Raw genomic sequence first — 24,847 nt, forward strand, 5'->3', positions numbered from 1 at the left:
TGAAACTCATTTAGTGGCGAAGCGTGACAATTCTTTATCTCCCCGTGTGGTTAATCGAAAAACAGAAATCCAAACATGCTTGAAGGAATTTCAAGGTAGTAAATTGTTCATCTTATTGCACAGGGCTGTAGATGCGTTGATGATTATTCGCAAAACTAGAGGCAAGTTAAATGTCTTGCCCAAGGACACAATGTCAGCATGCATGGCTGACCTCCCCTTATTACCTTTGTCTGCCTTGTTGGAGACAGTGAGCCACTCCAAAGCCACGCAGAAGCCGCTGCCCTTGGTCTCCTCTGGGTCTCTCTGGACCCTCAGCACCAGGATGTCCAGGCTGTGGACTCCAGCCTCCACATGAGACACACTGTGGAGGATCACAAAGGGCTCGCCGATCGATTCACTGAACATGGGCTGTGGAAAGGAGGGGAAATCTATGTTAAGTTTGAGGAAAAGAGGGGAAAAACCGCAATAACAAGGCTGAACATTGAGAAAATGAAACTCAATTAAATTTTTATACTCACTACTGCCACCTCAGGCCTAATGCGTAACTGCAATTTCTACATTAAGCTCGTGCATGATGGCACTTTGGACTGAATTAACAACTTTTTTTAAACTCTGTCTAGTCCCTTTAAGTAAAAAGACTGAGTTAGTCACGGGGAAGCCTATAAGGTGTATGAGGGCATTATACTGAATAAGAAAGTAGACCCCTGAGACTTTTCCAACTTCATTTTCAAGAGTAATTGCATCAACATCGGCTTGTTTCACCGTGAGCTTTTTTCCATGCTTTGACTTTAAATTACGGCAGGGAAGTTCCAGGTCTTGGGGGTGTTCAGGCCTCATTGCAGCTTTCTGAACTGAACTCTGCAGGTAAAGTGCAGTGAGTGAGTCAGCCACAGTCAGCCACAGGGTGAGGTCTTATTTGCAGAGCTTCCATCTGCAGCAGATTGTGTTAACAGCTTCAAGAGTCCAGAGACCAATCTTTTTGAAGGGTTCAGTCTGAGCTACTGCAGGCTAATCTCCTCGGCCTTAAAACACAGCTTTTTTCAGTGTGGATTTGCATAAGAGCTAATGAAACACAGAATTTGCTAATCACCGTTTACGTACTTGCCAACAGAACTTGGAGCACAATTGCAAGGTTGAAATCTGGGGTCTGTTCTAAAATCTGCAATCAACACATCTCAATAAGAGAAAATGACACAAAAATAGGTCCCAGAATCATTTCACAGAGGATCACAGGAAAACTCGTCTCATTGGTTAAAGTGATGGCACTGGGGATTCTGACTAGTTGCTATAATCAGCAAAGTGAAGGACTTTAGAAAAAATATATTACATTACATCAAATGTCAGGCCATGGAGGTCAATTACTCGGAGTCTGTGGGAGGGGATAAAGACCCTCACAGCCTATAGGCCTCCTCCACAAACCTTAACTATAAACAAATTATTTTCTTGCTTCGAGGCACTTAACAGAACCCAAAAGTCAACACCCAAAAATCACCCCCTTCAGAAGACCGGGTGCTGAAGCTCCACTCCAGGGCTGGGCTGGCCATCGGAAGTCCGGGAGTTTTCCCGGTGGGCCGACGTACTTTTGGGCCGGTCAGGCCAGTCAGATCGAGAAATAAGCCTTGTAATACAGGCCCACAATTAGCAGCAAGAGCCATTGGAATCTCTATCATTACATAGATACAATTACACAATTCCTCCACTAGAGGGATGTGAGTGACGCCTTTTATACCCTTCTGGTTGCGCTTTCTTGAGTTAACTTATGGTTCCCAGATAATCTCGTAAAATGAGCAATGGGCCTCTCGGACATAACACTCATGCCCCTCACATCATATTTTCCAATATAAGGAAATAGATCTCCATTTTTTATATGAATCATTTTGTAATTAGGCCAATTGGCCTGGGTGGCCAAATATTTGAGCATGGAGAAACTCTAAACAGGTCCTTTGTTCTTCATCGGTGTGAAGTGGATGATGCCTTGGTCTAAGAACCACACGCAAAGTTTCTCTGATGGGTTGACTCCATGGGAATTCCTGGTTTGGTGCGTGGTGCGTCTCTGCACCTCCGCTTTGTTTCCCTACGTTGACCTGATCGTTACATCGATCTGTCACACTGGTGTTGACCCAAAAGTCCGATTTTTTCTGCCACAGGCTGTATGTGTTGGCAGAAAGTCCTCCAGAACCAAAACACTGAACACGGGTGCTCCCCAGGGCTGTGTGCTGAGCCCCCTCCTGTTCACTCTGCTGACCCATGATGACTGCACTCCAAAGTACGACTCAAACCTCTTCATCAAGTTTACAGACACACACATTCACAATAAAATCTTTTAATCTTTGAATTGAATCTTATACGCCTTTAACGAAAGGTTCTTCCCTTTGCAATAGAACTACTGACAACAACATCAATATGTCGCATAGCCCACGCCTGGATGAGCCAGAACCTTATCTCTTTATGGCCTTTAACGTCTTAACTACAGTAACAGAGTTCACTGAGGCATCGTCAGTGGCATTTACTGACTCAGACAGAGATTATGTGACCAGATACAGAGCTGTTTATTCTTCTGGTTCAAAAAAGAAAAAAGACATTACACACATTCAAAATTGGTGTCATTTTATCATTGAGCGCTAAATGTCACATGTTCACGTCATCTTCATCTGGGACAAAATAATTGCGTGTAAAGGAAACAGAACCATTTTGATTTATTTGAGGTGAAAATGATAAAAGCATATTAAAAAGATGAACTAATTTCAGATTGGTAAGGCATAGTAGTGTGCATTGGTAAGTCTAGGGCAGTGGTTCATCATCAGGATCATCAGAATTTTTAATCCCTGTAGAGAAATTCGTTGACCCATCCTCAGTGCCTCAATATGTTGATGCAGTTGCAGGAAACTACCAACAGAGGTCAAAAGAGGTCACACATTGGCTTCTACCCTTACAATTCTCTAGAGCTGCAACATTCATACCAATCAAACAAAAAACAATATTTTAATGAACGGATTATTTCAATTCCTATGCAAACAACCAAATACCCTGTGTATATGGTCGGAGTAGTAGTGCATGTTAATGAGCACACATGAGACTCATGCATGTAAACACGCCACATCATGATCAAATAATAATAATAATCCATCGGTTTTATATAGCGCTTTTCTGGACACAAGACGCTTTACATTGCATTATTTATTCACACCGTACTTGGTGGTGGTAAGCTACTATTGTAGCCACAGCTGCCAATCTGCGCCATCGGCCCCTTCGACCACCACCACTCACCCAGGCTGGTGGACCCAAACGTTCTCCCACCCAAGCACCAGCCAAACCCTTCCCTGCTTAGCTTCCGAGAACTGACGGGATCAGGCAGAGCAAAGGCGGCAGGGCCTAATTTCCATCCGCCCACTTGCACTCTCAAACACACTTGCATTCATCCTGGCCTATTGTGCATGTTTTTAGTGGTGGGGAAACCAGAGTACTCGTAGGAAACCTACACGGGGAGAATGTAGAAAACCACACAGAAACGCCCTATCCAGGTGGGAATTGAACCCGGGACCTTCTTGCTGGGATGCACAAGCACTAACCGTTGCATCACTACAGTTTTTTTTTTTTTTTCATATTTCTTCTTTGTGACACATTATGTTTCAACGCGTTTTTTGTATTTCATATTTATTGCAACCTGTGATGTTTAAAGATATTATTTCTTATTAAGGATTACAGTCATTTTGATGCTTTAGAGCAGGCATGTCCAAAGTGCGGTCCAGGGGCCAATTGCGGCCCTCAGACCAATTTTTGGTGGCCCTGAGTCTTCTTGTTTTATTGGCACACATTACCAGAAATGGTTCTTTATAATAGCGTGTACGCCCATGTTTGAATGCACTGATCTCTGATCTGTGGCCCTCCATTCTGTATACAGTACATGTCAATATCGAGCCCTCAAAAAATGTTTTGACACCTCTGCTTTAGTTAGTTTCTGTGGCATTTTATTGTTTATTGCTAAATTTTTCTGCCTTAATATATCGAATTTTGAAAGTTTTTATCTTGACAGGCCTATTCCACACCCACCTCCCACTTGTGTGAGCCGTCGCCCCTCTTGCCGGTGCGGAGCAGGTGCAGGCGGCCCGTCCCGTCCGACAGAGCGGCCCACGTCGAGGAGGTGAGGCTCAGAGAGGAGCAGAGCCGGTCCTCACAGGGGTTGGAATCCGGGTCCAAACGAAACACCTCCCGAGGCTTCCCCAATGCTGTGTCCTGAAAATATTTACACACATTCTATAACAAGGTATCACAATGATATGTTCCTATTTGAGAAAGGGAGTGGGTTGTGGGTGTGGCACAATGTATTTTCCACAAATGTCCACTTTAACATTATACAGAAGAACAAAACTAATTCTATTCCACTGCTAGAAAAATATCAGTATGCTTTTCTTTGAACCTATGAGGGTTTTCCAACTCTACTACATCTGCATACTAAACTGGTAATTTAAGCTGAAGTACATGGCTGTTTAAATCTTCATCAGTCTCAAAAGCACGGCCATAATAGCATTACCCTTTGAACTACAGAAAAGCCGGTGGTCATGTTGTGTTGTAGCTCACTGACTATAAAGTACTGGGGACTGCAGCTGAATAAAAATAAGATGTTCCTTTGAAGGACGGACAAAGTGAACAGCTGAACACAGCTGAACACAGCTGAACACAGCTGAACATCCATGTGACAGCCTTCAAAACACGTGCAGCACTGGATCACACACTTTATTCACTTAATAATAACCAAACATTATAAAACACAACAGTAAGTAGGTTTTTGTTGTTGTTGTTTCTTTGAATTTAAACAGGGACGATACAATCAACATACTGTAGTTACACAACACAAGTTTGCAGTTAGACAAAAAGCTTATAGCTAGCACTCATTATCAACGTGTGTCCCTAGTTGGGCCTTTCTACACAATTTAAATAGTAAAATACAGTAATAGAAAATCCCTATAAAATAAGTAAGTAGTTGTTATTTTTTCCACTTGAATAAAACATAAAACTAAACATGATGCTTGAAAGGTATCTTAAAAATGAATTATATCATACATTATATTCCTAACCTTGGGGTCTTTTTTCCCAGAGCCTCTCAAAAAGAAGTCCTAACTAACTAGACAGACATACAATGAATGGGTGGCATTCTTATGTACGTCATAATTCATGAATGGCTTTCATTTTACTTCAGAGACAGAGCCATGTACAGTATTTGTTCAGACCATGTGAATATAAAAAAGTTGCCCCTTCAAAAGGACAAACTGGCTCATTGGCCGCCCCCATTATGGCTTTTTCATGCCACTCAGACACCTCAACGCATTGCTCACAGAAAGATACGCAACACACGCCACAACATGAGCATCTATTACTATTGGACAGTGTTTTAAAGTATTTTATCTGCACTCTCGCCTTTTACTGTAATTGATTAATTTTATGTTGATGTTTTTATTGATTCTATTTGTTTTCAACTGTGAAGCACTTTGAATTGCCTTGTGTATGAATTGTGCTCTACAAATAAACTTGCCTTGCCTTGCCTTGCCTTTTTGAAAAGCCAGATTCAGCAGTGGCCTGAAGCCGCCACGGCGCATGACACCACAAATCATATCTGTGGTTAATGTACTCATGACACAGGGGCACCTTTTCAGATTGCCTGCTTTACTTTCACATTGCTAATGCCCCAAACAGTGTGAAGTGCTAAGGTACTATGCGCAGCCAGCAAATGTATACAAAAGCTTCATCAGAGGAGGGTAATTATCTTGTGATGATTGTAATTAGGATCTGACCGACACATCTCCACTCACATCTGAGAGACTGAAAGTGTATTTTTCAAAAGATGAGACAGTGTGAGATTCATCCTCCTGGGCACAAACTCTCCTGCAGCAGTAATTATGTGCAATCATCGTCACGGACATAAAAGAAGTCAGGAAAGGTCGCCCAGCTCATGTAACTCATCGTACTTGCACATGTTTTTGGTGCAATAAGCGGCAGATGGAGCCCAACGTGGTAAGAACTCAGATTCCACTTTGTTTTTGAAGTTCTGCTGCGTCACATAAGACAATGCGCAAAATTACTTTGAATTTGAATGAAGGGAATTATAATAAAAAGAACAACTTCATGAGTCATGTTCAATGAACAGATTGTTAAATATTGTAGGGGGCGAGGCTTTTTCCTGGAGAAGACTCTGCTGTGTGGTCTCAAGTGCTGGAGAAGTGTTTGGTCACCACCTACTGGCTAGTCAGAGAAATTAAAGAGACAGTTTGCGATAACCACAAAGTAAAAATAAATTAGACAAAATTAATGACCTCCACGATGGAGATGGAGCCAGGTCATATCGGAGGTATATTTTTTTTTTATGTGGTTTGAAGGAAAAATGTGACGAGTGGGGGACACAAATGCCAGCGGTTATTATACTTTTTGTTTGCTTGCTTTTTACTTTATTTAACCTCTTCACCCCCTCCTGAACCGAGCATATTTTCTCCAGTTCGGCTTTACCCAAATCTGAAAAAAATCCTAAGCCTACAAAAAAAAAACGAGGATGAAAACACAACAAAAATGTGACAAAATAAGCGACAAAAACACGACAAAAAAGTGACAAAACCAGGACGAAAAAAGCCACAAAAAGCCACAAAACAATGTTAAAAACGAGATGGAAGCCAGCCTAAAAAGCAATGAAAAACAAACAAAAAAGCCACTAAAACAAGACAAAAACACGACAATAACTTGACAAAAACGTTACGATCACTTTTGTATGAGGCGTTACACTGTTGCCCTCCAGTCAAGAAGAGTTTCGATTTGGATAAAGTCGAACTGAAGGGGAAACTGGGTGGCACGGTAGCACAGTGGTTAGTGCTTGTGCTTCACAGCTAGAAGGTCCGGGTTCAATTCCCACCAAGGACGGGGCCTTTCTGTGTGGAGTTTGCATGTTCTCCCCGTGTCTGCGTAGGGTACTCTGGTTTTCCTACCACTAAAAACATGTACAATAGGCCAGTATGAATGAGAGTGGGGGACGACGGATGGAAACTAAGACTACAATCCGGTGTGACTTGTTCAATAACTTGCACTGTCCCGACCATATAACATATAAACTGAAGTACACAGAGCAAACCTACGCAGGCACTTAGAGAACATGCAAACTCCACACAGAAAGCCCCCATCCAGTCTGGGAGGCACAAGCGCTACACAAATATCTCTGTATATGGGCAGTCATAAACATTTGAGACATTTTGCAGTGGTCATAACTAATAACTGTCAATTGGTATGAATAAGTAAGTGGACCAGTGATTAATAAAAATATTCAAAAACTGAGCAAACACAATTCAGGGCAAGATTTCACATTTGGTTAAGCGTTGGTTGGGCGTCATGATGAACAAGAATAATAGAAAGAGGTCAAAGAGGGCTTACCAAAGTTACAGTGAGACTAAGCACTCGTCCTTTAGAGTCCACGAACAGAACACTGTCTTCGTACCAGGGATCTAAATGCAGGTAGTTGAACATCCCAAACGCCTGCATGTGTTCCAGAGTGTACTGAGTGTCTTTCAACTTCAGCTCCTCCACAGCTGCAACATAGACACACACAAACAACATGAAAATAAAATAAAATCTAAAAAACCTAGTCTATTTTACTAATAACAACATTGTGGCACATGACAATCAATAATGCATGCAAACATACGATCACTCTTGGCATAATAAACAAATCTGAGTCTGTATCACACTATTCTGCAGCTGCAACTTGCAACCATACAGTGAGTGAAGGACCAGTTTGTAAACATTATCATTGCCAAATCATATCAGTGATGATCTAAAATGACTGCTCTTTAACATAGCACAGATATCAGGCTTCTGATCTTAAGTTGTAGTCAAACTTCAGCTATGTGCTAACTGCTGTGCTCCTCACCGGCATCCAGCTCCACGGTGTACGTGGGGATAGCGTCCAAAGACAGTCTGTAACTTTCAAAGTTCGGGTCCAGGAGCTCTCTGTTCACCTTCAGGGAATAGTTAGACGCTGCCATGGCTTGGTTTGAGAAAACAAGACAGTAGTCAGAAGAAAAAGAAGATGCTTCAAGTCAAATGACACACGTTTCCCTGTTTGAGTCCCACACGGAAGGTTTTGATGGCGGACCACACAGCCGCGGGTGTTCATGGGAAAGGTAGTTTTTGTTTTTCTTTTGTAGCATCAGGATTATATCAGATTCTCATCCAATGTCTATTTCACTCTGTATACATATTTTTTGCAATATGTTTGTTTATTATAGTAACAAATTAGGTTTATAGTTACATATTAATCCGTATACGGCTATCACCCGGAACGTTTGCGTGTTTCATTTGGGCACACGGAAACATTTACGAAACGGACCGAGTGCTCCCCAGCTGATCCGCTTCGACAAAGGTAATGGTTTAAGCTTGTGTGTGTGATTGAATTTTCGCATCTGATCTATTCTTAGGTCCGCCTGTCTTCGTTCTCAGGCAGACCATGAGCAAAGACTCCCAGATGAGGGCTGCCATCAACCAGAAGTTAATAGAAATGGGCGAGCGTGAGAGGTGAGTGCTATTTCTTCATTTTTTTTTATTATTTTTTTTTGCGGCAAAGCGATTATAGCTTTTCATCAAGGCATACATTTAATAGGGAAATACTCTTAAGATAACAAGCTGTGAATTTCGACTGTGGTTGCGATTGCAGGTTGAAAGAGCTGCTGCGGGCGAAGCTGGTGGAGTGTGGGTGGAAGGATCAGCTAAAGGCACATTGCAAAGGTTGGTCACTGACTGTATGTTATTATTTGCAAGGGCATCACGTGCTGCATTTTAACACATTTTGTTTCTCAGATGTGATAAGAGAAAAGGGTCTAGAGCACGTTACAGTTGAAGATTTGGTTACAGAAGTCACACCAAAAGGAAGAGGTAATATTCAGTGACTGATTTGTATGACTTAAACAGACAGCAGACCAACAATAAATAAGCAGTAAGGTAAAGTATTATATAACATTGTCCATGTCCAAATGTTGTCAGCATTATGCCTAAAACTATATAATTAATAATAACTTTATGCCCAAAAAGCAGAAAACATGAGAGGCTTTTCACTAACCCTAATCTTCCAGTACTATGAGAAACACCTTTTTTGCTTCAGTTTGATAACAGTTTTTTATTATTCTATGACAATATTGCACTTTCCTTGTCTTTTTCTCTTCCAGCACTGGTTCCCGATAGTGTGAAGAAAGAGCTCCTTCAGAGGATCAGGGCGTTTTTAGCTCAACACGCCACCTTGTGAAGAGGCGGACTCTGTGTAGACATTTTTGTATTCACTGTAAAATCAAGATTTTACAACCCAAGCCTATTGTTTATCTCCACTGTGAGCCACGTCAAAGTGTTTTTTTGTTGTTTTTTTGTACGGAGTGTTTTCATAATTACTTGAGTTTATTATGTTGCATTTTTGGAATAAGTATTGAATAAAATCATGACTTTTTTTGGTGACCTGTGCTTTTGTATATGAAGATGAAACAAGTGCTGTACTTGCAAAGGCGCTCGACCAACTACCTAATATTTGTTTGAATGAAAATCTTTTCATTCTTATACCAACCACTGCCCCATAGTCATAATTCTGTTAACTCAGGTTTTCAGTGGGGCATTAAAAAGGTAATTACATGAATTTTGCCAAAATCAAGGTCATTCAATTGCCTTAAATTAGATTGGAAAGGTATGACATTGCTCAAAAAGCTTTACTGTATAAGTTAATGGAAAACACCAAATTATTTTCTATAATATTCAGTTTCCTTTTTGGCTGAAATTGAACGCATTGTTTTGCTCAAAAGTTGCCCATTTTGTCTAATTCTCTTTCCTCTGTTTAATCTGCAAATCTAAAGAAATTAAATATGTGCAGATTTCTTTCGGAGTTTGTGGCATTAAAATATAGTATTTGGGAAAAACCCTGTATAATGACACTGGCTCTATTAAATGTTTACGCAACTGTCCAATGGAAATTCATTGTCAGCATTAATTTGAAAATATCAATTGAAATCTTAAATTGGGCAATGTAAAAATGCATTACTCGTAAGATGCAAAAGATTTTGATGGTTGCGTTTCCCAAAAATGATGAAAGTCTTGTGATTGTTTTTCACCCATTGTTAACCTCTCAAGTGTGTCAAAGGATTGTCACGAAATGAACCTGTTTGTCCCTTTGAAATTAGAAGTTCATTCTTTAAGCAACATGAGAACGAAATGTTTTTTGGCTGTCACGCAAGCAGTCCAGATTGGTGTGTGTGATTGTGATTTGTTCGTCAATATGACAACTTTATCTATTATAATTGTAGGGTAGCACTGAGCTGTGTGTTATTCCTTAAATGTAGCATAATTATGTGGGATGAGCGCTGTCAGATGTGTTAAAATATTGAACTTGTCTTGCTCATAATAATCTTGTCACAACACAGACATTTTCTCATGTACTCCACTGACTCAAAGAATACCTAAAGAGTTATTAAAAGTACTATTGTCGTTTTGACATTCACAGACATAGGAACAATGGCATTCCTTTTTTCTGTCCCTGGAGTAGGCCTATTTGAACTAAAAATATAGCCTTCATTGTTAAAATATGAAACATGAAAATACTGTGAACACGAAAAACCTGATGCTCACATGCAACTAGTATGTAAGAACCATATTTTAGTTTCCACCCAGAGGCACTAAACAAACACTGACGTAGTTTCCATCTTAAACTTATCTCCACACACCCCCAACTCATATGTAACATGCTATAAAGACTGACCTTAAAAGTACACACGAGAGAGCAGCTGTTTACAAACCACAAAGCTGAAACTAGCTTTGCAAAAATACATTGACATTCTTATACATTCATACATTCTTTTGCAAAAAATACATAAATAAATCGATGATGTGTTTATTATTACATTTACTAATCAACTGACTCTAAAACAGGAGGACCCGAGCTGAAAAGGCGAATTCTATAAAGGTCCACGCTGTGTGGGAATCAAACCCAGGACCCCTCCTGGTTGTGTGAGCACTGACCTCTCAGTCACCATGTTGACCTTGATCAGAGAAACCCTTCCACATGTGCAATTGAGCTAATAAAAAAACTATGTGCTCAAGTTAATTTTCGAATAGGTCGATCAATAAACAGTAGACTTTTTGTTTTGGACATTTCAAAACAAGTGCTGTCAACTGAATGAAAGACACTGTGTGCTTAAGCATTTGGGCTTTTTTTTTTTTTTTTTTTTTTTTTTACCTAATTGAAAATCCAACTGGTTTAAATGTTTGTGTTTCATCCAAATCTGTGTGTAAATCTTCAGGGAAATGAATAAAGAATAAGTTTAGGGGTGGGGACAGTTGGCCCTTTATGGCTGCTTGCGTGCACAATTTGGCACAGTTAGATTCCGCCTGGACTTTTTTTTTTTATAAAGCATGTATAACTTTAGTGTTTTGACCTACTGGTATTTTGTTGACTACAAGGAGCACACATTATATTGATTTTTTCCATTTCTGTTCTTATTTGCTACAGCACAGACAGAGAAGAAAGGGTTAGTTAGTAAGTTGAATGCCTCTATCTTCTTTATGTTTGCTGATGGATAAACAGGTTAACGAACAAAAACGACATTAGGCTAACGTTAGCAACGCATGCTAAACAATTTGGGGCTATGAAGTTTAGCTTTTACATGTTTATCTCATAAGCTCTTCGTTCCTGTCCAGACTGGGATCAGGCGCCATCCGAGTGTGGGCGTGTCCGGTCCCTCCTCCCTCAGCCTCAGGTGCGCGTGGACGGCCGTATATAAAGCCAGAGCACCTGCTGCACTGAGGCAGTGTGGGCAGTGACTTCAGTGACTGCAGTAACAAGGCGGTCAGTCTTTACAGGTAAAACACTTCTCATCATCCTCTTTGTGGGTAGCCAGGGTTTGAGTTTTATATAGTTTTAATTCAGATGAACAATGATGGTTCTTTATTTTTAAACTTGCAGAGAGACATTTAAGACATGTAGAAGAGGCACTTTTATCACCCCATTTAGCTTGCAAGAGAGTATTATTTTGCAGTAGCATGACAACACTAAAATAAAGAAGCTTTATGTTGTTGATCTATATTCTTAGATAGCAAATCATTTAGTCTGGTTATGTTTTGAATACTCTTGAAAGTTATTGGCCTTATGAACTTGTTTTTGTAAACTTATTCTAATCTTTGATTATGAAACAATGAATCTACTTCTGAAAGACTTCAGTGATAGTGCTAAGGAGTTTGCTGTATTGTTGGATATTTATGTAAAATTTGTAGTGTCCTGGGTTTGATCCCGCCAGCTCTGATCATTTGTTGCTCTTCACCTCCTTTTCAGCCGTCCTGTCCAGTAAGGCCTGTGGGACAAAAACCTTGAGAGAAAAATTCGCAAATAACCCCACAGATTTTAATTGTTGTCGACATTGAATTCTGAATTATCTCCAAAATAGGTTAAATTTGAATTCAACATTATAGCTATTTGCCCAAACTTTATGAGTACTGTGCATATACCAAGTCTTTTTTACTGAACACAAACTTATGCTCCAGTTACCAGTATCTAAGGCGGACGGCGGGGGCTCCCGTGACGCCTGCAGGATGCTGTCTCCTCTTTCGCTTGTGGCCCTGCTCTCTGCACTTTTGAGCTCCTGCTGTAAGTCAATAAGAAAACAACTGAAACAATAGCGATTTTGGCACAGTGCATTTTCAAACACCTTGTATTTCTTTATAGATTCACAGAAAATCACAGGAATTAGTCCAGGCAGAGGAAGCTTAGGTGGCGCCACACGGCTGACCATTTCAGGCTCAGGTATAAAAGCATTATTTCTTTTTTAAGCAAACCCTCGACAAGCGTCTGAAACAAAAAAAATCTGTAGATTTTGCTCAGGGTTCCCAGTTTCAGCTCAACCCAGATGATGAGAACTTTGGGAACCGCGTGTGGCTGGTGTCAAGCGACTTCACAAAGTCGTTCCCGTGTCCCGTGGAGAGAGACTCCACACATGGAGACCAGATCATGTGCTACACCCAGTAAGATCACGCACATTCAAATACTCCATGAACAAATAAACAAATACTGGTCAATGTGCCCACACAGACGGGCATTTACGTTTCTATGTTTCTATAATGGCTTTTTTCTTTTTCACTCAGACCCATGCCTTATGGAGGGTATTACCTCAGAGTCACCGTTGATGGCAAACTTATTCCCAATGAAAACATCTGTAACGGCAGATATTGGACTGACCCCTGTCTTTACATTGTAAGTTTGTGTTTACGTTCTACTCTTCATTTACTTTTTTATTCCCTAAACTAAAAGAACTGTATGTAGGTTCTCTTACTCTGCCTGGGTTATATGCAAATGCAAGGAAACATTTAGCTTGGAAACTCCAGGAATCAGGGACTTGGCCACACTAACTCTAAATGGGACTTGATTGGGGACTGGCCTTGGGAATTTGGTGGCGAGTGTTTTAGATTTGTGAGCCTTTGACCAAAGACTGTAGCCATAGGATCGAAGACACATTGCAGGGCTCATTCTGTCGGACAATAGACTAAATATAAGGAAAATATAAACATACTCTGAGCAAATTACATATTAAGTGTTATCCTTTTTATTGTTGTAACCAGTACAACAACAATTACCTTCATTGATGCTTGTCTTTAGGTGTGGTGGAGACGCAGTCCCGACATAAGATCTATCGATGTCATCAGTGGTTTGCCAGGTAAGTACAATACAGCGGTTAAAATAGATGGACGCATGCTTTCCATTTAACTTAAAGGTAAATATAATAATTCAACAATCGTTCCTTCTTCTCCAGGGACTGTGGTGACCCTGAGAGGACTGCTGTTCACTGATGCTTTCGGGAACAGTGATGTGAGGAGCACGAACGAAATCGATGTCAAAGTTGTGAGGTATGATCACAGAGAATATGGCAATGTTTGATACTAGATAGAATATATTATTTTACTTCAGCTAATCATCCCTACGCCTAAAACAATACACTGTCACCCTTGAATACTTTTGCAGAGCCTATGCGGGAGGAATGCCTTTTGAGCTGCTTAAACCTGATTCAGATGAACCGTAAGTCATTTAAGATGTGGAAGAGAAACATTTTAAGGGAGTTATCACAATGTTATGGTAATCATTCTTAAGGTACCTCTTGAAACTGGATAATGAAAACTCCTGGTGGGGTTACATGGCCGGCAGAATCACAGGAACCTACATCGGTAACTATAGTTTATGTCACATTTTGGAATATCAACTTAATAATAAGCATAAGTCAATAATAAATAATGTTTTTTTTTGTCCATTGAATAGGACATCTTAACATAAGTTACATTGTGGACGGTAGCTATGGAAGGTAAAGTCTATTCTTCATGTGATTTGAAAATGGAAATGAGTGCCCAGCTTATGAATTTTCCGTTTTAGGAGCACACCAAAGAAAGATTTGTACATCACATCTGCGTCAGACGGGACAAAGCTGAGCATGTTCCAGACGTTTGCTGGTATGTCGCTGCCCATGGTATTTCTTTGCTCAATAAGGGACTCAAGCGTCACTTTGGGAGGACAGAGAGTAGAGCGGGTCGCCTTGTGATCGGAGGGTCGGCGGTTCGAATCCCGCAGGTGCACACTGTTGTTGTGTGTATAGCGATGTAATGTGACCATTTTCTTGATTCAGAGGTGACCGGAGTTTCGCCGTCCCAGGGCAGCATCAAAGGGGGCACCACTCTGACCGTTCATGGACGACATTTGGGCGACCAGACTGACCACCCTGCGCAGATCTTTGTCGGAGGTAGAATTTAGCTTATTCAATTTTGTTTTATTTGTATCTCTTGTCTCTTAACTTCTCTGGATTTCTGGATGCAGCGTCTCCCACAAATGTATACTGAGATTATGTGGGCATTGGCTGATTTACTATTTCTTTTTTGCAATTCTTTTTAAAGGAACAGGCCACCGTTTTTACATACTGGGATGTGTTCTTACCTGAGCTTAGACGAGTTTATAAGCACCTGTCTGGCCCGTGGAAGAGCGTGGTAGCTTCTAACTTCTTTAGGAATATGCTGGGAGAAGCCAAATGCTAGCAACATCTTTTGTCATTTTGCGTGACTGAGGGCACACAGTTCTTCCACACTGTGATATGTTCTTACCTGAGCTTACATGAGTTTACCTGTCTGGTCTTTGTGCCCGTGGAAGAGAGTGACAGCTTCCAACTTCACCCCCGTTTGGAGCTATAGGAATACATTGGGATAGGCCAAAAGTTAACAACATCTTTGGTTGCTTTGCGTGACTGAGGGCTCGCAAAAAGACCAGACAGGTACGTACTCGTCCAAGCTCAGGCAAGAACATATCTCAGTATGTAAAAAATGGTGGCCTGTCCCTTTAAGTAAAATGTCAATTCTCGCCTCACTTCATTGTTTTATGTGTAAAAAGTCTCATTTGTCATATAGATTTATTTTCAAACTCTTCATTTTAGGGGAGAAAGTTTGACGGTGGGCGGCCTTTACAGAGTTTGGGATGCCGTGTTATTTTGAACATAAGAGCTTGCAAACATTGTCCATAGTCTAATATTAGCTGATCACAATGTAAAAAGAAGGGAAAAGAGATGCAACCAACTCTACTGTGTGGTAGATTTACACACTCGACTATACAAAGTCCCAATGTGATCTATAAAGAGGGAGCACATCTACCATTTTATACGGCAACATTGAAAAAGTGAGGTGTCTTTTTGGTTTCACGCTACGTGTTTTCCAACATGTTATCTTCATGCACACCGTCATTGTGCACAGTGCATTGTTCTGCTGTCCCAAGTGAAGTCACGGAACAGCGATTATCCTTGTCAGTCAGGCAGAATACGTGCTCTCCACTTCTAAACAAAGGACATCCACTCGTGTTGTTTTACCTCGCACACATGAGAATGAGCAGAGACAGTGAACACAAAGGCGATGACAATGACACAATTACACCGGTCTGTTGAACCTGAAGTCACAGTACATTTGATATCTGTGAATGATCTAATCTACACAATGTTGCTTATTGTGGTTCGGTCAGTTTAGGCATCTTATCATTTGCACGTAATTACAGTGATTATGCACATTCAAGCATCTTTAACAAACAGGCATTTTAAAGACCTGTACTTACATGTTGATTAAATAGTGTTCACTGTGGTTAACAACACAACATCAATAAAGGGAATTATGCTCAACTAAACTATTTTTAAAGCGAAATATCTTGCCTTTGCATTTCTTTTCATTAAAGGAGCAAGGTGCAAGTTCGTCATTTTATACTCACTACTGCCACCTCAGGTCTTATGCGTAACTGCAGCTTCTATATTAAAGGGATATTTCAGTATTTTTGACATAGGGCCTCATTTCCTAGTTATCCAGAGTTCGGCTGGTGTTGTAAATGATTTGCCTCAGGTGCTCTGTGGAGTGTGTCAGACTCCAGGCTAGCTGATACCATAGAAATGTGCAAGCCTTGCATTAGCCTAGCACCATGAAACTCTTCAAACATAAGAACTGCATGAATTACAAAGAAAATGTCTCCAGAAATCAGCAACACTCTGGATATTATAACTAGGAAATGAGGCCCTGTGTCAAAAATCCTGAAATATCCCTTTAAGCTCATGCACAACAGCACTTTCGGACCCGAATTAACACCGTTTTGAGTGACAGTGCAGGATTTTAGAGGCAGTTGTGGTGAACAGGTCTGAGCTCATTCTACACATTAGGACATGGCTAGAACATGTAAGGAGAGGAAAATACTTAATTTTTAACATTTTTAAACTCTGTATTGTCCCTTCAACAACTAAAACAGCTGTGGTGGTGTTTTCTAGGTTTGCCTTGTGAGATCCTTCATGTTGCAGATGACAAAATCAAAATCAAAACACCAGAGTGGCAGCCAAACGAACACGCGGAGAGTGGAGTCGGTGAGAAAAATCTTCTTTTGCTTTTGATCGCTGGGTTTTAGACACAGTGACCACATTGTACAGAAATCGATCTGCTTTTAAATGGAGCAAATGTAGTGAGTTAAGGAGCTTTTGTTTTTTTCTTTGTATATTCCTTGTGAAAATACATACCATATATGATCAGGATTAGAGTTTGCAAACATATTAGGCAATAACGTTCTTTGCCCAAACCTATTGTGAAGAATATTCAAGTAGTCTGGATTTTTCAAAATGTCCATTATTTTGTCACATTTCCGTCCACACTGAAAACCGGCTCCTCTTTGTCACATGTCAATGAACACAATGTCAGTGTTTCTCAACACATTTCTTAGTCATTATCCCGCTACGTGATCAACAGTGAGGAATTTTAAACACTCTTGTTGTTGTGTTGTCATAAAAGCATTGATCTGGTGCGATCACGCTGTCACTGAGCATGAAGGCTCTGGGCTTTGATGTGCAGTGTACTGTGACAGGATAATACTGAGTTGTCTTTGAATGTAACACTGCAGGAGTTCAGAGGGAGGATCACGCACCGGACAGGTATGACGTCCATCACACGGATGCTTTGATACAGGCGGCCGAAAGTCTGATAAGATTAGACATTAATTAAATCAAACAGAAGATCGTGCCAGCATGACTACGACTTTAATAATGAAGTATTCTTTGGAGATACAGGTCTGGTCAAGTCCAAGACAATTAACCTCTTACCTCACACCTTAACCAAGTGCATTTTCTACAGTTCAGCTTTACCTGAATCTAAAAGCTTCTTGTAACACCTCATTTAAAGGCTAAGATCTACAAAACTAATCTTTTTCATTGCATTGTTGTCACTTTTCTGTTTTCATCCTTGTTTTCTTCTTGCCTTTGTTGCTATTTTGACACGCTTTTGTCAAGAAGCTTTTAGATGTGGGTAATGTCAAAACTGGGGAAAATGTGCTTGGATTACAGGTTAAATCTGGAATAAACACAGCTATAGTACCTATTTATTTCAGATGTAGATTTGAGTTGTAGTTGGTGCTGTTTGTGGGTTTTCCCATCGTAGATAAAAGTTGTTATCTATTTTTTGTTGTTTCACTTAAAGACTATTCCAATCCAGTAGAAGGAGTAATGAAACCACCCACTTCAACTTGTTCTAAAACTGTCTATTGTTTTGTGGGTGCCAGATTGTATCATTAGTTGCTGCTTCATGAATGCGAGGCAAAAACGTCTACAACAAGATTACTGCCAAGTAACAAGATTTTGAAATTCTCTGATGACACTATCATTATAAGCCTACTGAAGGCTGGAGACTGTCCATAAGAGCACTTTAAAGAGGTTGACATTTTCAAGTCTTGGTCTGAGGACCATCATCTTTCTCTAAATGTGGTCAAAACCAAAGAAATGTTGTTTGGTCATGAACTCATGAACCAGTGCAGATAAATGGCAGGGCGATCGAACAGGTGGAGACTTGTTGACAGTTGTATGAAATGGAACACTCATCTGGACTACTTGTGCTCCAAGCTCTCTCAGAGACTACACTTTTTAAGATGGCTCAGACTGTTCGGAGTGAGCACTAAAATCATGTTATGTTTTTACAATTCTGTGCTGGAGAGTGTCATCAGGTATGGGATGGCAGTCTGGTTTGGGTCTCTCACTGTTCAAAGCAAAGCTAAACTTGAAAGACTTATGAAAAATGCAATGAAAGTGATTGGAAAAACCGAAAACCCATCTTTAAAGAACATTTGCGACAGATTAGCCCTAAACCCAGGCCACGTACTGAATGGGGAATGTGAGGTTCTCCCCTCTGGCAGGCGGTTCAGGGCGTTTATATATAAGAACAACCGCTTTAAGCTTTCTTTTTCCCTACATCGGTGAGTCTTTTGAACAAGTCGGACATTACTGACTGTCATTAATGTCTTTTATACTAAATTGTTTTTAAGCTGTCTCCACACGTGTATTGTGGTTTTGGCTGTACTTTCTCCAGTGTAATGCCAGCCACACTACTTTGAAGTCTGTTAGATGCATAGGGCTGCATGTGCTGTAGTGTACTGTATGTATCCATGTTTGTATGTAATGTTGTCCAATTCAGCAAGCAGCGGTGAGCCCAAGACAAATTTCCCGCAAGGGACAACAAAGTTTAATCTAATCTAATCTAAACTTTAACTCACAAAGTGCCCTGGCGTTATGATGTCGTTGTTCCCTCATGTCTCTTATTTTAACGCCACTCAGGGAGCAGAGGTCTGATTATGGAGCTGTGGAACAAATCCAGACCTGACTCCCTCGAGGACATCTGGACGTACAACGAGAACACCACGGGATACTGGAGGCAGTGGGTGGACTCCATGCCTTTCAGAGTCCCCAATGAATACGACCTGTTCACCACCAGGACCCGGGGCTTCCTGGTGCCTCCGGACACCGGGACCTACATCCTGCACCTGCACTGTGACGACCGCTGTAACCTGTACATGAGCAACTCCAGCCGGCCCGAACATAAGGTACAAACGCCACACCGTGTTTAGAATTATGTACGAACAATGAACATGTATGGTTTTATAATTTAATCAGGCTTTTGGACAGTGCTCTTAGTATTGGGATTTCCTTTTTAGAATTTAGAATAAAGTTAAAGTAATTCAGTTCCAACTTTTGAGCATTCAGAACACATGGGCAACTCCAAATCCACAATAGGTTGAACTCTCACCTCCCGCCTTAACTGAGAGCTTTGTCTCCTGTTCGGCTTTACCCAAATCTAAAAGCTCCTAGACTGGAGAGCAACAGTGTAACGCCGCACGGTAGCGCAGCGGTTAGTGCTCCCGCTTCACAGCTAGAAGCTCCGGGTTCGATTCCCACCTGGACGGGGCCTTTCTGTGTGGAGTTTGCATGTTCTCCCCGTGTCTGCGTAGGTTTCCTCCGGGTACTCCGGTTTCCCCTACCACTAAAAACATGCACAATAGGCCAGGATGAATGATGTGTGTGAGTGTGTGGCGTGTGCAGTCGCGAAAGCGCTTCTGACAGTCTCCCCCAGGGGAAACTGAAGCTACAAACGTAGTTTACCACCACCGAGTATGGAGTGAATGTACAATTGTCTCATGTAAAGCGCTTTGTGACTATATGTCTGTGAAAGGCGCTATATAAATAAATATCTTCTTCTTCTGCCTCATTTGAAAGAAAACTGATTGTAACTCAGTTGTTATGTTGTTGGCGCGGTTTCGTCACTTTTTTGAAGCGTTTTTCCCTTTTGTTGTTATGTTATTGTTGCTTTTTTTTTTTTTTTTTTTTGGCTTTTTTATAGTGTTTTTGTCTCGTTTTCGTCACTCTTTACTCTTGCGTTTTTGTCAATCCAGTGAATGTTGGTGTTGTTTCTGGAGTTATATAAGGCCTTTACCTGGTCTGATTCAGTTTATTATTTTCTATTTTGTTGTGTTGAAATGTTTTTTGTATGTCTAACTTCTGTCTGTTCTTTGCAGAAGAAAATTGCTTTCCAGGAGAGATATATTAAACCTTTTACAGAGGATTCTCAACAGTCTGAAAGTCTGTTTCTGGAGAAAGGAAAACCGTAAGTTCAGCTGACTGTGTGGCAACAAAAAAAAAAACACAAACATTGGTATAATTTTAACAACATTTTATCATTTTTAGCTACTACATTGAAATTCTCCAGCAAGAATATTACGGTGTAGCTTCTTTTAACTTGGCCATGCTCATGGAGAACAGCTTCTTTAACGAGGCTCAGACGTCCAACGCAGTCAATGAAGTTCAGACGCTCGTTGCTGAATACGACGTTGAAGACGAACAAGTGGTCAGTGGCATTTTCACACAAGCTTAGTTTTACTTAAAGGAACAGGCCACCGTTTTTCCATACTGAGATAATGTTCTTACCTGAGCTTAGACGAGTTGAAGTGTACCTGTCTGGTCTTTGTGCGTGCGCTCAGTCCCGCAAAAAGACCAAAGATGTTGTTAGCATTTAGCCTCTCGTAGCATATTCCTATGGACTCAAACGGGGGTGAAGTTAGAAGTGACCAAGCTCTTCCACGTTTCCCTTATTTAAATACGGTTACATGAGTAGTTACACAATCCAAGTCTAGTTACACAAAATTAATCTTTACTGCGTGGACGTTGACGAGCTCCTAATGTGCTATTACGCCTTACAATATAGTTCCCCTTTTAGCTCCCAGCTGAATGAATGAAGGTACAGGTGGGTTTTCCTTTACACGTTTCCTTTTCTTTCCATAATCACCACCGTAAGAGCAATATAAAAATATCAGTGAATTAATCATATACCGTATCACAAAGAATCAACCGTACAATAAAAACATGCCTTATTTCCCCAGTCAGTTAGGGCCAAGACCATTGTGAGGACGTCTGGCGAACCCACCCACCCTATTCTATTTGAACATTTCCTACTTCCTCCAAAACAGGAAGCGCTCCATACCGGAAAACAAAACTTCGGCTGCGTCTCAAACCATCAAATTATAGCCTCTAAGCAGGTCAACTGTTAGACCTCTATGCAGTTAGTGAACTAGAGCTTCAGCAGCATTTTGAACAATCCATCTGTACTTAAACAGGGGAAAGGGAAGTGACATCACCAACAGCTGTTTTTCTTCTTCTTTAAAGTTATTGGTGGAGTGCAGGTCAAACAAAAGTGCATGTCGCCCCCTACTGTACAACGTCCAACAACAACGTAGTGTCCAAACAAAGACATTTAAGACGAAAAAAAAATCCAAATGATCCATACATTTCCCTTTAGTGTTATTTTATTTCAACAGCTGTTTCATAAAGCTACAGTAGCAAATTAACCATGCAGTTTAAGTTTCTACTAAATGAAAACAAAAGCATTTAATCCGTTTGCTGAGTTTACTCTTTAACACTGACATGTGACTGAGCTGTGGTGACGACAACATGGATTTTGTCACTTTTATAAAGTTTGGCTTGTGCAGAATCATATTTTTTTTAATTATTATTATTTTTATTATTAAACGTGCACCTGTCAATCAACAGTGGTTGTGCATGAATCACTTGAGGGTGGGGCCGAGGGGGGTGGGGGGATTGGCTCAGTGGCTTATGGGATGGCACATAGCTCCTAATCACTGGTTAGTTAGCATCAGAGGTCCCTATGCTAAAGTGGCTATGATAGTTAGCATCAAGGCTCCTTTTCCTAACTCCTTCCTACCTGACAGACCAATTCGGAAGCATCTTGCCATGGCGCACGCTGACGCACATCGGGTTTGGCGTTAGAGCTCTTACCAATCTGCTCGTTTCGGACGCAGCCTTCAAAATAATCTGTCCAATGCACCCCATTTTATCCGCTTAAAAAATCAACATGTTTAATTTTGTGTTACTCACCTTTACTCACCTACTCACCATTCATCTCCAACTATGAGGCTGGATGAAATAAATATGACTTCAAATCGTCCAAACAGATGTAGCATCGTGAGTTGCTAATCGTAGCATTTAGCTGTTTGGCTAGTGCTAATGTCGAGCCACAGCACTTATAAACTTTGATAAGAAAAATAATTTGTATTGTTCATTTGATGTAAATGAAGTCTTCTTACCTTCATCATTGTGAGATGTGAGATGACTCGTCCAACCCAGTGTAAAGCGAGCACGGAGTCCAGTGAGGGAGAAAGTCTGACAGTTTTTAACCAAACTATCCTAAAACTTCAGCAAATACAGCGCACAGTGAGCTCCGAAAAGGTGTCCTACTTCCAACGAAAACTGACTTTGACATTAATTACCAGAAACCGAAGCTGCATCGACAGAAAACAACGCAGATGCTAAAGTTTTTGCTCTGCGTGCAATACGATCATATGGTGCCCTCACTTATTACTGACGTCCGTCCATAGATGGCGCTGTGAAACCACGTGGCCCACACAATGGGTCAATACTTGGATCGTGTACGCCGTATTTAAATAGGGAAAACGTGGAAGAGCTTGGACGCTTCTAACTTCACCCCCGTTTGGGTCCATGAGGAGAGGAGGAGATGCTAAATGCTAACAACATCTATGGTCTTTTTGCGTGACTGAGCACACACGCAAAGACCAGACAGGTACGCATCAACTCGTCTAAACTCTGGTAGGAACATATCTCAGGATGGAAAAACGATGGCCTGTTCCTTTAATCTTTAGATAGACATGAGATGACTTTTTATACCAAAGGAAAGTTAGGGTTTTCTTTAATCTTCTCTCTTTGCATGTATAGACTGTAGCTTTTGAACAGTGGGCCCCTAAGGCTGCGGTTAAAGAGGTCCAAAAGATCACCATTGTCAGCAGCAATCCCAACTTCTACTTCACCCTGGGATATTTGGCTGCGCGGACCGGTACGAACCCTTTAAAAACAATGAAATATCAGATTCAAGTCATTGTTCAAATCCTCTAAGCGCTGTATTTGTCCAATGTTTAGGACCGATTTCCGCCAGTGCTTCTGCAGCTGTGGTGCAGACAGCTTTGAACGAGCTTTGGTCAATTAAACCCGATTCAGTCAAAGTGTCCAAGAGTGAAGACAGCGACGGCACCCACTTTACTGTCACCTTCAGCTCCGCCAGAGGTAACTGGACAAGGCTGCATTCAGTTTCAGCAGGTTTTGGATCATTTTTAGCTACTGCAAAAAATAATACGTGGTCTATTTTATTTTCACAGGCGATTTTGCTCCTCTTTCTTTTAATAATTTTGGTTCTGACATCAACATTACGGTGGCGGAGGTGACTAAAGGGCAGAGCAACATGGAGACTTTTACACTGCTGTGGGAGGGGATCCCCACCAAACCCATCGACTACAACGCAACAGCGGAGGAGGTCAGTGGAAACACCTGCAGTATCGATTATTACATATGTGAAATTCAAATTCGTGCAATAGATTGTTTTGTCCATGTGAGTGTAAGCAAACATGTGACACACGCACAATAACACTCAAGACTGTCACAAATTTGAGATGATGTTGACCTTGACCTCATAGTTAACTTCGCTGGCTAAAATATGCTTTCAAAGTTATATTTTTTATGACTACAACGCTGAGATTTGTTTGTCAATGAGAAGAATGACAATAGAAAGGAATGGACTAAAATCATCTGAATTCTCTGTAACAGTTTGAAAGTTAACATATCATATAAATTATCTCTTAAAGGGACTATACGGAATTTAAAAATGTTAAAATTCTGTATTTTCCTTCCCCTACATGTTCCAGCAATGTCCTAATGTGTAGAATGAGCCCAGACCTGTTCACCACAACTGCCTCTAAAATCCTGCACTGTCACTCAATAACGTGCTAGGGTAATATACAGTATATAAGCGTAATATAGAAGGTGCAGTTACGCATATGACCTGAGGTGGCAATAGTGAGTCTAAAATGGCCCCTTTAAAGTAACAGGTCTGTGCTTTTTTCATATTGCCCCATGAAACAGTGAACATTGAATAAATATGTTGATATTAAATAACATGAATGTTGTAAGTCTACATTTCGACTAAAGCTAAATTAAAAGACCGAATGTTGTCAAAATTAACACTGCTGCGCTCACAAACACACTCATCTGCAAGGCTGGGTACGGCTAAACGATACCAGTCTGGTATCGGAAAAATGTAAGTATCGAAAGCAGGAACAGAAAAGAAAAGAAAAAAAATTGATCAAAGTTTTGGTGTTGTTGATCCAGGGACAGCATAAAGGAAGTGCCTTGATTGTTTCAGCTTAAATAAATATTTTTCTTTTTTCCCCTCAATGTTTGCCCCATGATAATCCCAATTTTACCAATATTTCCCCTATATATATATATTATTTTTTTTACAATCCCCCCCCCCCCAATTTATTTCGAATTTTCCCCTGATTTTGCCCCATTACCCCCCCTCCTCAAAAATATGACCTTATTTTTTGCCACAATTTCTCCCACTTTTCCCCCTTTTTATTCCACATTTTTCACACCCATTGGAGATGAACCCCATATTGTACATTTGCAGATCT

General features: G+C 40.7%; 3 protein-coding genes across 4 annotated transcripts in view; 2 read left to right on the forward strand and 1 right to left on the reverse strand.

The window, feature by feature from the left end:
- Positions 1 to 8,100, reverse strand: part of nudcd1 (NudC domain containing 1) — a 53,956-nt gene extending 45,856 nt beyond the window's left edge. Inside the window, exons 1-4 of the mRNA XM_079570950.1 lie at positions 7,904 to 8,100; positions 7,408 to 7,562; positions 4,051 to 4,233; positions 225 to 408 (exon numbers count right to left, since the gene is read on the reverse strand). Coding sequence (XP_079427076.1) covers positions 225 to 408; positions 4,051 to 4,233; positions 7,408 to 7,562; positions 7,904 to 8,018 — 637 coding nt within the window. The 5' untranslated portion in view covers positions 8,019 to 8,100. The remainder of the gene's footprint in view (positions 1 to 224; positions 409 to 4,050; positions 4,234 to 7,407; positions 7,563 to 7,903) is intronic.
- A 244-nt stretch (positions 8,101 to 8,344) lies between these two features.
- Positions 8,345 to 9,449, forward strand: LOC306973986 (transcription and mRNA export factor ENY2-2). 2 transcript variants are annotated; one of them, XM_079571096.1, is made up of 5 exons: positions 8,345 to 8,395; positions 8,473 to 8,547; positions 8,687 to 8,757; positions 8,830 to 8,904; positions 9,195 to 9,448. In XM_079571096.1, exons 2-5 carry the CDS (start codon positions 8,480 to 8,482, stop codon positions 9,269 to 9,271), a joined length of 291 nt encoding a protein of 96 aa, XP_079427222.1. In that variant the 5' UTR covers positions 8,345 to 8,395; positions 8,473 to 8,479; the 3' UTR covers positions 9,272 to 9,448. The 2 variants fall into 2 exon arrangements, with proteins under 2 accessions (XP_079427222.1, XP_079427223.1); XM_079571097.1 differs by having other exon boundaries at positions 8,361 to 8,395; positions 8,451 to 8,547; positions 9,195 to 9,449.
- Positions 9,450 to 12,531: 3,082 nt separating this feature from the next.
- The window catches only part of pkhd1l1.1 (PKHD1 like 1, tandem duplicate 1), a gene marked incomplete at both ends in the record, with an annotated part of 55,526 nt that continues 43,210 nt past the window's right edge, over positions 12,532 to 24,847 (forward strand). The window contains 16 exons of the mRNA XM_079570402.1: positions 12,532 to 12,643; positions 12,722 to 12,799; positions 12,867 to 13,017; positions 13,138 to 13,246; positions 13,649 to 13,706; positions 13,803 to 13,896; positions 14,012 to 14,065; positions 14,414 to 14,490; positions 14,664 to 14,777; positions 16,818 to 16,910; positions 19,137 to 19,402; positions 20,372 to 20,460; positions 20,541 to 20,700; positions 23,100 to 23,217; positions 23,301 to 23,444; positions 23,537 to 23,691. Coding sequence (XP_079426528.1) covers positions 12,532 to 12,643; positions 12,722 to 12,799; positions 12,867 to 13,017; positions 13,138 to 13,246; positions 13,649 to 13,706; positions 13,803 to 13,896; positions 14,012 to 14,065; positions 14,414 to 14,490; positions 14,664 to 14,777; positions 16,818 to 16,910; positions 19,137 to 19,402; positions 20,372 to 20,460; positions 20,541 to 20,700; positions 23,100 to 23,217; positions 23,301 to 23,444; positions 23,537 to 23,691 — 1,872 coding nt within the window. The remainder of the gene's footprint in view (positions 12,644 to 12,721; positions 12,800 to 12,866; positions 13,018 to 13,137; positions 13,247 to 13,648; positions 13,707 to 13,802; positions 13,897 to 14,011; positions 14,066 to 14,413; positions 14,491 to 14,663; positions 14,778 to 16,817; positions 16,911 to 19,136; positions 19,403 to 20,371; positions 20,461 to 20,540; positions 20,701 to 23,099; positions 23,218 to 23,300; positions 23,445 to 23,536; positions 23,692 to 24,847) is intronic.

The sequence above is a fragment of the Gobius niger genome, assembly GCF_951799975.1.
Source record: "Gobius niger genome assembly, chromosome: 14".
In the NCBI taxonomy this organism is placed as follows: domain Eukaryota; kingdom Metazoa; phylum Chordata; class Actinopteri; order Gobiiformes; family Gobiidae; genus Gobius; species Gobius niger.

Excerpts from the sequence above, each read along its gene's own strand:
- LOC306973986 (XM_079571096.1), top strand. The coding sequence starts at position 8,480 with ATGAGCAAAGACTCCCAGATGAGGGCTGCCATCAACCAGAAGTTAATA. Across the intron at positions 8,758-8,829 it reads GCTAAAGGCACATTGCAAAG|ATGTGATAAGAGAAAAGGGT; the intron begins GTTGGTCACTGA and ends TTTGTTTCTCAG. Across the intron at positions 8,905-9,194 it reads AGTCACACCAAAAGGAAGAG|CACTGGTTCCCGATAGTGTG; the intron begins GTAATATTCAGT and ends TTTCTCTTCCAG.